Source organism: Myodes glareolus, chromosome 11, assembly GCF_982192425.1.
Source record: "Myodes glareolus chromosome 11, mMyoGla1.1, whole genome shotgun sequence".
Lineage (NCBI taxonomy): Eukaryota > Metazoa > Chordata > Mammalia > Rodentia > Cricetidae > Myodes > Myodes glareolus.
The window spans coordinates 54,982,275-54,995,153 of NC_142036.1; the positions used below are offsets into that span (position 1 = coordinate 54,982,275).

Consider the following 12,879-nt stretch of genomic DNA (forward strand, 5'->3'; position numbering starts at 1 on the left):
TTTTATATGTTTGTTTTATTTAGCAAAAACAACAAAATAGTCAGATTTTCCCCAAATAGCATAATCTAGATAAAGAGAAGAAACTAAATTTTGTTTTTCTTTTTACATATATGAATGGGTGTTTTGCTTGAATGTATGTATGCCATGATACCTATAATGGTCTGGTCATCTTCAAACTAAGATTGTATAAACAGTAGATCCCAAAGCATGGTTCTACACTGAATACTAACTGTCCCGTTCAACAGCTCTAAATAAATGGCTGATACACAATGAACTACACATATTTAAAGTATACAACTAGGAAGTTCTGACACACATCTACAGCCTGAAACTATCACTAAAACCAAGAGAGCGGTCATATCCACTGTTTGCATGGTGCCACCTCCTTCAGTCCTGGTACTCATAATTTGTGTCAGCCTCTAGTTCAGTGGTTCTCAACCTGTGGGTCACGAACCCTTTGGGAGTTGAATGACCCTTTCACAGGGGTCGCCTAAGGCAATCAGAAAGCACAGATATTTACATTACGATTCATAACAGCAGCAAAACAACAGTTATGAAGCAGCCATAAAAATAAATTACGGGTGGTCTTTTTTTTTACCAATGCTTGAGTAAGATTAGCTATAATCCAACCAAATAACAAATACTCCGCAGCGGTGGCCATTCTGATAAGCTACAGCATTCATTCATTACAAACAGTGCTACAACTTGTCTGTGTCCTTTTTGATAGATACAATGATAATTACTACAGAATTCCTAAAAGTGGGCTACCTTGATAAAAATCTATGTGCACTTGAAGTATCAGCAAGATAATTACCCAAATCCCTCCCAAATACTTACATTCATGCTCCCATCATCACTGAAAAGGTTTCAGGAAATGCCGACTAGAATTCTGCATACCCTTTGACCTATATATTCCAGTTTCATAAATGTATGCTACCAGATTTTTATGTAATTAATGGTTAAGAGGGCTAGAGGTTGGAAACAAGATTCTCAAAAATGGGAAGTAACTACCAATCAACATGAAATGCTGTTTGTCCACAGCAGACGGGCCAGTGAGAACAGCTAGCTTTAGTGACCAGAGGGATGAGGTGACATCCCCAGCATCGGGGTCCCTTCTGGTGGCTGCTGGCTCCTGGGCAGCTGGCAGGTGCCGCTCTTCGTCCTTCAGCACCTTCAAAGTTCTATGACTGGCTGGATGTTGGTCTACTCATGGGCACCACTGTCTCCATCTTCCTGTGGCTCCACTCCATCAAACAACATAATGATGTTGGACAGTATGATGGAAGAAATGGATTGGAAGCAACTTCAGAAGCAGTAATGGAGTGTGCCGTGTTTTAGTGACCAGAGCAGTTCCTCCGCAGCCCCTGACACACCATGCTGTGAATGGAAAGTTGGATGCAAATATATTAGACCAAGTCAGCCCTTCTGTAATTTTCACTGAGATTAAAAACAATGTAAAAATACTATGATGTTTAAGACAATTTTTATATTTACTTATTTGTGTATGTGTGTGCGCACATGATTGTGCCAAGGTGTTGGTGTGAAGGTCAGAGCTGCTGGGTCTCTCCTTCACCATGTGAATCCCAGGATCCAACTCAAGTTGTCAGCCTTGGTGGCAAGCATCTTTACCTACTGAGCCATTGCCACAGACCTTACTGGTGTTTTTCAAAAGTTACTATGTTTCTTATTTCAACTTTGGTATATTTTTATTCACAATGCAAAAGACATGAAAGTAAATCCATCAAGACGTGTAGAGTGGTGATTTCTGGGCCAATGAGGCAAGCTAGCACAGTGAGTCGGCGTGCCATTCAAAATACTAGGAAAATGTTAACAGATGATCTAAATTTCACCCTCCCCATCAACCAAGTTGTGAGGTCATCATATGTTAGCATTTGACAGTTTAAAAGGAAAATATAAATAATAGAAAGTAACAAGAAATTAAAAGATAAAAATTGGCTGTGCTTAATGATTCATGCTTGTAATCCCAGCATTTACGAAGATGAGGCAGGAATTTGAGTTTAAAACTACAGGGCTGGGGCTGGAGAGATGGCTCAGTGGTTAAGAGCACTGGCTGCTCTTCCAGAGGTTCTGAGTTCAATTCCCAGCAACCACATGGTGGCTCACAACCATCTGTAATGAGATCTGGCGCCCTCTTCTGGTGTACGGGCATATATGGAGGCAGAATGTTGTATACATAAGAAATAAATAAATAAATATTAAAATAAATAAATAAATAAATAAAACTACAGGGCTACACAGTGAAGACCTGTCTCAAGAAAGAAAGATGGCTCACTGGGTAAGAATCCTTGCTGTGGAAGTGGGAAGACCTGAGTTTGGATCATAGCACCCACAGAGAAAGCTGGACAGGGTAGTGTGTGCATCCATAGCACCACGTGAGGGCTGAAGACAGGAATGATTGCTAGGGTTTGCTGGCCACCAACCTAGGTTCAGGCCGAGAGACCCGGTGTCAAAGGAATAAGGCAGACAGAGCAGGACACAGAAGGACCTTCTCTGGCCTCTGTACACATATGCACACATGGACATACATATGCATACACTACACATACACAGAAAAGAAAACAACGTCAACAAGCCCCAAACAACGAACCTAACTAGCCCCTAAAGATAGCATGGCAATTCTTCCTGCATCTCGAGAGCTCAGGTTGCCGATGCTCTGAGAGGGTCCTGGCCTAGCAAACCATCTTTCCTAAGAAAGGAAGTCAAAGAGCAGGGGTTGGGGGAATGAATGCATTTAACCCCAGCAGTCAGAAGGCAGAGGCAGGAGGATGTCTGTCAGTTCAAGACCAGCCCTGGCCTCCACAGTGAGTTTCAGGATAGTAGGGCTATGTAGAGAGATCCTGCCTCAAAAAACTAAAAAGTAACGCTACCATGGGAACAAATAATGGATTTGGAAGTCAGAAGAAATGGCTTAGCTCTGTTATTTATTACTGTCTGGACAACTTGAAACCTGTTTTCTCATATTTCAGAACAAAACAGCAATGCTCTCATAGAACTGAGATCGTATGGAGTGTCTTTCCACCGGGAATTGCGCATTAGGCAAGCACTCTACCTCTGAGCACATGAGTGTGGACTTTTGATTCGCCGGCTGCATTCACTCCCCCAGTTACCTTCATCTTCCCGTCAACCATTTCACTGGGTCTTTAAACTGTTAAATCCGAGTGAATGGCTGCCTTGAGCCCATTCCCTGTTGTTATAACTGAATGTGACTAACTGGATCATTTTAAAAGGTTTATTCAACCGAAGATCTACAGTACAGGAGGCTCACTGATTAAGTTCATAGCTAATGAGCATCGTGTGTTAAAAGGGAACTGGTGATACCCAGGTGATAGAAGGCACATACTAGAAAAAGTCAGGCCAGTGTAGCGGTGGAGGTGGGGTACAGAGGGATGGAGAGGAACGGGGGGAGTCGGTGAGGGAGCAGGGGTGGGGGCATGCACACACATGGATGCATGCTTTAAACCAACTTTTATAAGACTCACTTTAAGGATAGCACCTTAATCCATGAACGGTTAGGCTTGTTGATTGCAGCGTAAGTCACCTGGAAAAGATCCCATTTGGTCAGTGTCCTGAGTACTGGGATTTCAGGTTCATCCCTACACGAGCATTTTTGGTGCCATGTGTTAATACTTCTCGGCAAATTGATTTCACTGTCTGATTGGTTGTGGACATTCAAACTGGAGCAATAGTAAAGCACAGAGAAGAACAGCGTCACCCGGCTTTAGTCTGCGTTGGGGGTGTGCTGAGCAGCAGGCAAATGCCCTGTATCTGCTCCTCCAAGCCTTTCCTTTGCTCTACCACCTTGAATTTGGTATTCATTTTTTCTCATGTATATATACACATGTGCATGTAAGAATATATTATATAATTATGTACAATAAAATATTACATATATTCTCCAAACATATATGCGCATATTATAATATGTATCATAAACATACACATTTTAATATGCATGTTATGATGTATATTATATATGCACATGATATATACAGATATATTACAATCTATACATAGACATAGATATTATATTTGGAGACAGGTTTCAGGTCAACCAGGCTGACCTCATATTATGTGGCCAAGGATGAACTTGAACTTCTGATCCTCCTGCCCACATCCAAGTGCAGAGATGACAAGCGTGTATCACATGGTTAGTCTCCCACTCCTGTTCTCTACGATTATACACACAAAGTCAATGTATTTTGAATACTCAAATTCCATAAAAATTATGATTGTAAATATAGTTTGGCAACTTGCTTTTCCCGACTTGCCTATGAGGTTTAAAATCCATGTTGTCATATTAAGCTTGTTCATTTATTTTAACTGTTCTGCAGTATTGCCTTTAACTAATGCCATGTCTTATTTATCTGCTCTCTTTACTAATGGGTATTTGAGAGTTCCCTTGGCTTAGTGACAGAGGGTATGTCCAGCATGCACAAGGCCCTTGGGTCCAATCTGTAACACTGGAAAAAAAAGTGGGGGGAGCTCTGCCACACCAACTCCAGTGTCGTCTGTGTGTGACATGACATACGTACGGGAGCTACGTGTCCTATGGGACTAGGCTTCCTGGAGGTCAATGGCAGATGGCCTGGTATTAGCCACCGCTGAGGCATAGACGGGTTTCTCGATTAGTTGGCTATGCGGGATATGGCCTTTGCACAATCTCTTTTAATAATGATAGTCTTTATATATGAAAGACAAGGATCATCTCTTCAGGAACAGCTCTGGGAATAGGGAAGCACAGTATGGGAATGTATAAGTCTACAGCAGAACCTTTGTCATACACAGGGTGTATGATGAGCAAAGGAATAGATGGGTTAATGTTGATGGACAAAGAATATTATACTTTGAACTTCATGGATAGGCTTGCTAGATCCCAACCCCCATGGTGTCTCCTGCATAAGAAGGTAGAAAAAAGGATATTTCAGCAGGTGCAAGAGAGCTGATTAGACATATTTAGTCACTAGATGAGATAAAGAATGGGTTAGAAAGAGGAAGGGCCATGATAGTGATGAGACAAAAACTTTCTATTCATAAGATGAAACCACTTGTCTGAGGTTTCCGTTCCCAAGGACAAGATTTCCTCTTCTAAGGATGCTTTATGTCTAACACCTGTCCCTGATAATATGCTTTTCTTAAAAATCGCTGATGTGACTAAAAGAAGCTTTCCCACTGTGCCAACCAATGATACATGACCTTCTGATTTGTTCTTTGTTTGAATACTATATAATGAAAACATGAATTCAGTAAAATCGCAGCAGATTCCAATCATTCTCTTGTGTGCTGTGTCTGTCTGTCTGGTGCCTTCCTGTGTACCAAGATCCTGCTTCTCCCAGGGCCTGAGTGGCTCTCCTGAGCCGGTCCATGGCAGAGCTCCCATCAGTACAAAACCCTTAGTATTTGCAAAGTCTGTGGATCCTGAGCATACAGTCCGTTTTCCTTAGGGTACACATGGGGCTTTCTTCACTTTACTACTTTCAAGTCATAACCGATGGGTTAATTTATATTTGCATTAGCAGTGTAAAAGAGCTTCCAACAGGACCAGGCAGTGGTGGCGCACCCTTTAATCCCAGCAATCAGCAATGGGAGGCAGAGGCAGGCGGATCTCTTGGGAGTTCAAGGCCAGCTTGGTCTACAAGAGCTAGTTCCAGGACAGGCTCCAAAGCTACAGAGAAACTGTCTGGAAAAACAAACAAACAAACAAAACCCAAAACAAACAAACAAACAAAGAGCTTCCAACAGGTGAAGGTGCTCGTCACTAACATCTCACATATGACATCACTGCATTAAGGAAATACACATTAGAAACACAGCATTAGAATAGCAAAAACAGCAACTACTCTCCCAAAATAACAACAACAACAACAACAAATGACCCCACACTCTGACAAGTCAGTGAGACGAGGGTGCTGTGCACAGGAAGTCCCTGCATACTGGCTGGTGGGAATGCAAGAATGTCGGATGACCTGAGAGAATGCACCTCTAGATATTTACCCCCAGAACTGCAACTGTGTTTACACACAGATCTGTAAATAAAAACAGTAGCCTAATTCATTTGCAAAGACATGCCTTTGAGAAATATGTTTTATGGCAGAGCAACTCTGGCAAGGGACGAAGAGGGACCTTTTAGGGCAGTTAACACCCAGAAGAACCTGAGTACACCCTCAGCCATCTCTCACACTAAAACGAGACAGGGCACATCTTGGGAATGATGCTACTTCTAAAAACCAGGCGTGGCTTACATACTGATTCACCTTGGAAACCAAGAGAAACTTCATCAATTTGCTTTTGTCTACGAGAGACCGAAAAAGGTCTCTTGGAGAACAGCAACGTAGAGAAGAGGAACAAGACAGTTTACAGATAGAATACAAGGCACCTAAATAAGGAGCATATTTTCTGCAGGAGTCTGTTTACGTAATCATTTGTGGGAAATTCAACACTAATGGAGTAGCTCCTGTTTTTATGTTTACTCTGGCAACTTAAAAATTACATTTATTCATTTACTTATTATGTGCTGAGGTCAGAGAGTAGCTACTCTCTTTCTACCATGTGGGCTCCAGGCATTGAACTCAGGACATCAGGCATGGTGGCAAACGCCTGTACCAGGAGAGCCATCTCAACAGCCCCTCCTCTGGTAACGCGTAGCTGACAAAACTCTTAAATCATCTTGTTGGATGTAATTTAAGAAGAAAGCCAAGTACTTATACATACATTCATTTATTATACACATAAAGTTTCTTTAAGCCTCACAACAGAGCTTTTTCAAATGAATTTTGCATGATACAGAATACAAAATGAACGTAACTTCATAATGATGTTAACTACAAATATTAAAATAAGTACTATCCTTAATTGTTTTAAAAGATGTATAATAGGTCTCTGTGAATGAAGACCATCTTGTGCTTGTCAACATGGAAAGTATCATTAAAATTTGGGGGGAAAAAGCAAGCTGAGTAACTAAGTACAGGGGACATACCCGGAGTTCCCAAGCTCAGAGGATTATTTTGAATTCGAGGCCCTGTCTCAGGAGGTGTTTAATACTAGAACAAACCGTACTGTACTAAAGCACTGAGCATTTGTATTTGTCGGAAATTTTTTATCAGCTCGAAACTCCTTCCCGAGCTGTTCAACACGATGACCAGTGCTGTCATATGCTGTCTTCCTGTAACGGAGTAAAACTTTACGTCATTAATCAAGTCTACTTTAATTCGTTCCATGGAGTTGATATTTCAGTACTATCATGCTATATAAAAACGTCTGGTTTCCTGTATAAAGATCAACAACTATTTAAAAGCAACTGAGTCATTTTTTTCCTTTAACTAGTAACTTTGGCTACTCTATGCTAGAACTGCGAGGCACACCTGTGACCAAGGAAGCGACTGCCCAGGAGGGAAACTCACACGCACAGGTGAGATGTGCGGTCAAACAGACTGGAAGGGGGCGATGGACTCTGGGTTCAAAAGTCCACAAAAAGCTTCCTGGCAAAGCGACTGAGGCAGCCCTGGGTGTCCAGGGCTGACACGGGAAAGGGAAAGAAGGGCAAGGCCGGAGCAATGCTGGAGCGCCTGCCCACTTCCTGTCTCAGGCCTGGTCTCACTGTGGCCCGGCTCTACTGACATCTCCTTCCTGGCTCACTCAGAACATCATCCTATCCATACTGCTTTTCCCATCTCCCTGACCCATTTCCCTTCCTCCCTGGGACTCAGTTTAACTAAAGTTTTCTCTTCAAAGCCTTCCCAGACCATTCTAGCCTTAAAACTAGTTAGTGTCCACATGAGGATGTCTTGACAACAGCAGCCTCGTTATGCCTACCTTACCTGCAGGCCTAGCACTCGGAAGGCAGAGGCTTGTTGTGAAATATATTTTAACTGGGCAAAGAGGTGCCATTTGTTTGTGCTGTGGAACATCACATTAACTATGTGTAAAGGTGTTTAAGCTGTGTTTGTTTAATTATGTAAAGACGTGTTGCATTTGTGAAATTATATGAATTTAGCTGGGATAATAGTGCATGTCTGGCATCCTGGCATTTGCTTAGGTAAAAGGAGGAGGATCAGAAATTCAAAGCCAGCCTCAGTTACAACCAGTTTAAAATTGCACTGACCTGCATGCAACCCTACCTGAAAAAGTCGAAGAAAAAAAAAATGTATTTTAATTAAAAAGGTAATGTGATCTCACATACTCCAGAAACCTCTGTATCTCTCACTCATGTGGCTGGCTCTTAGCATCATGATGCACTGTCTGACACACAGAAGCACAGAAGATACTCCACAAATCAAATCAGTTCTGTCAATCGTTTTTGCATGATGTTAAATATAGCATTGAAGGTTTGATAGGTATGTTAAATCATAGGGCCAATAAGGAAAGTACATAATTCTTTTAAAATGTTCTCTTTCTTAATAAAAGACTAGAAATAATAAAACAGTAATAGTACACAAAAGAATACAAATACAGAAAGCTGTATTTTGAATTCCTTGATTTATAGATAGTAAATATATATATATATATATCTTTTTAATATATCTTTATACTTTTACTTCCTCAGTCACATGCAATAATCTACTCAAAGTTTAGGAAAACTCAAGCCCAGCATGTGAACAGTAACGCCAAATCAATAAAGTCTCACATTTTCTAGCTCCCTAATAAGATGATTTACATATTATCTATATACGAATACATGTGAATATGTAAATTGCCTTCTGTAGCTACATCCCAATACTTTGGTATCACATTTCTATCAGCTAAGAGGGACAATAGTCAAACTAGTCAGTTATCTCAGATTCACCAAATTACTACTGAAGGAAATCACTAACATATCTAAAGTTGCTTCCTAGGTCCAATTAGTTTTGAGTGACACTTTTTTTTTTTTTTTTTTTTCTGAGACAGGGTTTCTCTGTAGCTTTGGAACCTGTCCTGGAACTAGCTCTTGTAGACCAGGCTGGCCTCGAACTCACAGAGATCTGCCTGCCGGGATTAAAGGTGTGCACCACCACTGCCTGGCCACTTTTTCATTTCTTTTTTGTTTTGTTTTGTTTTTCAAGACAGGGTTTTCCTGTGTAACAGTCCTAGCTGTCCTGGAACTAGCTCTTGTAGACCAGGTTGGCCTCGAATTCACAGGGATTTACCTGCCTCTGTCTCCCGCACCACCATGGCCCGGCTTTCATTTTTATAAATAAGTACAAGAAGCATTTTAAAAACTGAAGACTGTGCCAGGTGATGGTGGCGCACGCCTTTAATCCCAGCACTTGGAGTCAGAGGCAGGCGGATCTCTGTGAGTTCGAGGCCAGCCTGGTCAACAAGAGCTAGTTTAGACAGGATCCAAAGCTACAGAGAAAGTCTGTCTTGAAAAACCAAAAACCAAAACCAAACACTGAAGAAGGTACTGAAATGTTTAGGTGCATAGATTAACTTTCCAACTATAAATTACTGGCATTTAGGAAAAAATTAGTCAAAAGAAAACTAAAAGTATAAACCCTATGTTTAAGAAACGCCCACTGGGCTCCATTTTTATTTAACATTGAAATACTTTTGCTTTGCAAAGAAAAGACAGGAAAGTTCATATTACAAGAGTACTTTTTGTTTTAATTCTCTGAGAAAGTGGAAGAAATCTGAATAACAAGTTCACAATGTGGCGGATGAAGCTGAGAAACAATGGTTTCGGTAAGGCTCTGCTCTGCCATGTCAAGCGCGCTGCCTGTCTGCCAGTCTGGAGCACCCAGGCCACCACGCTACAGCATACGAACCACAGAAAAGGCGGCTCCAAAACAACCCCTTTTAATGTACAAACATGAGTTTAAAAATTGCTTTTAAAAAAATCACCTCTTTTACATAATGTATATGCAAAACTGCTTTAAATACATGATTCTGGAAGAATTATTTACGCATGTGTCGGCCTGTGGAACATGCCACAGACAAGGCGCACACAGTGGCTCAGCGTGAGGGGTGATCTCGCCTGTGGGAGGTGTCAGTCTATCCGGCAGTATAGCAATCATAAAGCTGTGACAAAGCATCTAAGGGCACCCGAGAATCTGACCCTCCAGACAGTTCAGATACTAGGACTGCCAAGTCTCCACAAGGACACGCTGACGATCCAGATGCCCACGGACAGCTGTTCTGCTGGAAGGGCTGACGCGGACGGCCTGCAGCACACGTGGCTGCAGGTACGAGCTCCTGCGAAAGGGACAGCTGACAACGATTGCCATCCAAAGAGTGAATTAACCTAGAATTTCCTTTTTTTCAATTTTATTAATATTTTAAAAAATACATAAAAATACAACCATCCAATGTCTGAATAAATATATTTAACAAGTTGCAAGATAATACCTTATTTTACACAAAATTTTCAGCTTTAGAAATCTTGTTAAATAACTTCATTGTTGTTATATATTTCATTTTTGTATTTTTGTAACAAAATAAAAACTCTGAAATTACATAGAAAAAAGACAAAATATTTTTGTCAAGGGATAAGATAGTCCACTGAAAACTTATTCACAATTCCACTGTAAACATTAATAAACATTAAAATATTTGCATAATTGTGTGCTCAAAAGTCCTATAAAAAGTGGAAGACTTATTACAACTGCAGTTTTCAGTCAACTACACTTCCTTTCACAATTTATTTTGTCCCATATACACTTTAAACCCGGGCACACTGCTGAACATATGCTTTGGCAGTTCTACATAGCAAGTGCTTCCACAAAAAAAAAAAAAAAGAAATTAAAAAAAAAATCAACAATAATAAAAAACAACACAAACCACCCCCTACTCACCAAGTGTTCGTGCTCAGTGCAGTGAGGGCGCAGCAGTCACTGCTCAGCCAGGCAACAGTCTGATGTTCATCACGTGCACTCGCTTGTCTAGGATTTCTACAACACCTGAAAGCTTTATTATACAAATTCAAATTTGCTAAGTGCCCTTTTTTCTCTATCACAAAAAAAAAAAAGAAAGAAAGAAAGAAAAAGAAAATACAAAGGAAAAATTATGACCAATATGGCAGGTCACCTAACCTTCAATTATTAATAAGCTTATTTTTTGCAACAATAAAAAAGAAGAGAGGAGGATATAGACAATCCTGGAAAAATATACAGGAGATCCTTCGCCAGCTGAGTGCTTTCTGTGGTTGTAGTTCAGAGTTTTGTAATTTAAGTCCATGGCAGCAAACTGCTGGGAGGTGGGGAGACTTTCATCACCTGCACTCGACAGCAAGGACGTTTTGCGGGGGAGATGATGACGAGGGACTCATTCCAGTGTCTGATGAAGCAGATGACATAGAAGCTCCTGCATGGGACACTGTGGAATCAACACAACCAGGTTAGATCAAGGAATGATTACACAAAGATACCTAAGAAAGAAACTAAATTAGAAATAAGGTTCTGTTGTTTGGTTTTTTAAGACCATCTCACACAGACCAGCCTGGTTCAAAGTCCATATGTAGCCAAGGAGGACCTTACATTCTGGTTCTCTCGCTTCTACCTCCCAAGTGCTGGGATTCCAGACGTGCCCCACTACACCTGGCTGGACCCCATCAGGTGTGCAGGTGTGGGAGCATGGGTGGGTTTATTTAGACACCCCCTGGAGCCAGCTATTCTACTTATCCCTGTTCTAGCCTGATCAAACACGCTCTGTACTGGGAACCCCACGGCCTTGCTTTATTTTCCTGTGGGGAACGGAGGAGGACCTGAGAATGTGAAGTCCTGAGTGAAGGTGTGTTGTTGGGACAGCCACGACAAGGACCACAGTCTCAGGCCCATGGGAAAATAGCCAGGCCTTCCCCGACAGGGTGAGGCTTAAAGAAATGGCACAGCCTTCCTCAGGGGTTGACAGTGTGTGCCTTTGCCCATTGGATGCTTACGGCCTTCCCACTGCTTCCCTACAGACTGCTCCCTCTGTGATGAGCTATGATCTCCTTGATCCAGCTGTGTACCATGAATAAGTCCTGCATCCTCCATCATCTGTAATAACCACATTCTTGTTTGGCTGTATGCAACGACCTTTCTGTTCTTACTCTACAGCATCTTACTCTACATCTACAGCGAGGACCCTTTGTCTGCAGGAGTCCACGTTCTCTCTGTCTGGTTTCTGGCCTGAGAAACAGGATGCTGTCCACCCACCTCTTCTGTGTGTACCTTTTACGTGGTAAGCTTTTAGCATCTGAAATTGGACCTGAAATCCTAGCACTTGGTAGGATGAGAGAGAAAATCACCATGCATACTGGCCAGCCTGTATGCAGAGAGAGACCCTGCCTCAGCAAGCCAACCTCATCTCCTAGTGAGAACCAAAGTCTCTAAGAACCCACTTCTAGCCTGTGGAGTACTATGTTCATAGTCTGACTCTCCATTCCCATAAAGGTGTATTAATGGTCTTCTAACACACCCCAGCTTTCCCTAAGGAGTTTCCCCCATAGTCTTCAGTGCTCTTTCTAGAAATCCTATCAGAGCTCCTCATCAGTTCTGTTCTGTTATTTATTCTTCTCTACCCTCATTATTCCACTGACCTTCCTTTCTGCCCACCAACCCATTTCTTTGAGACAACACAGCTCAGGCTGTCCCCTTCCACCTCTTGGAGTCAGGGCGCCTCTATGCAGCCCAGGCTCACCTAGTGGAGCTCCCAGCCTTCCCACCCCAAGTGCTGACATTGCAGGTGTCCACCATATCTTTCTTGCTTTCTGATGGGATTTTTTTTTTCTAGCACAACACATGTCCTTTTTACTATTTTTTAAATCCCCCTGTCATACTTTCGTAAATCCTTTTTTTAAAAAGATTTATTTATTTATTATGTATTTCAGTGTTCTGCTTGCATGTATGCCTGCAGGCCAGAAGAGGGCACCAAATCTCATTACAGATGGTTGTGAGCCACCATGTGGTT

General features: G+C 41.7%; 1 protein-coding gene across 1 annotated transcript in view; it reads right to left on the reverse strand.

The window, feature by feature from the left end:
- Nucleotides 1–9,494: 9,494 nt before the first annotated feature.
- Nucleotides 9,495–12,879, reverse strand: part of Arid4a (AT-rich interaction domain 4A) — a 69,250-nt gene continuing 65,865 nt past the window's right edge. The window contains exon 24 of the mRNA XM_048415495.3: nucleotides 9,495–11,304. Within this exon, the coding sequence (XP_048271452.1) occupies nucleotides 11,201–11,304 (104 nt within the window). The 3' untranslated portion in view covers nucleotides 9,495–11,200. The remainder of the gene's footprint in view (nucleotides 11,305–12,879) is intronic.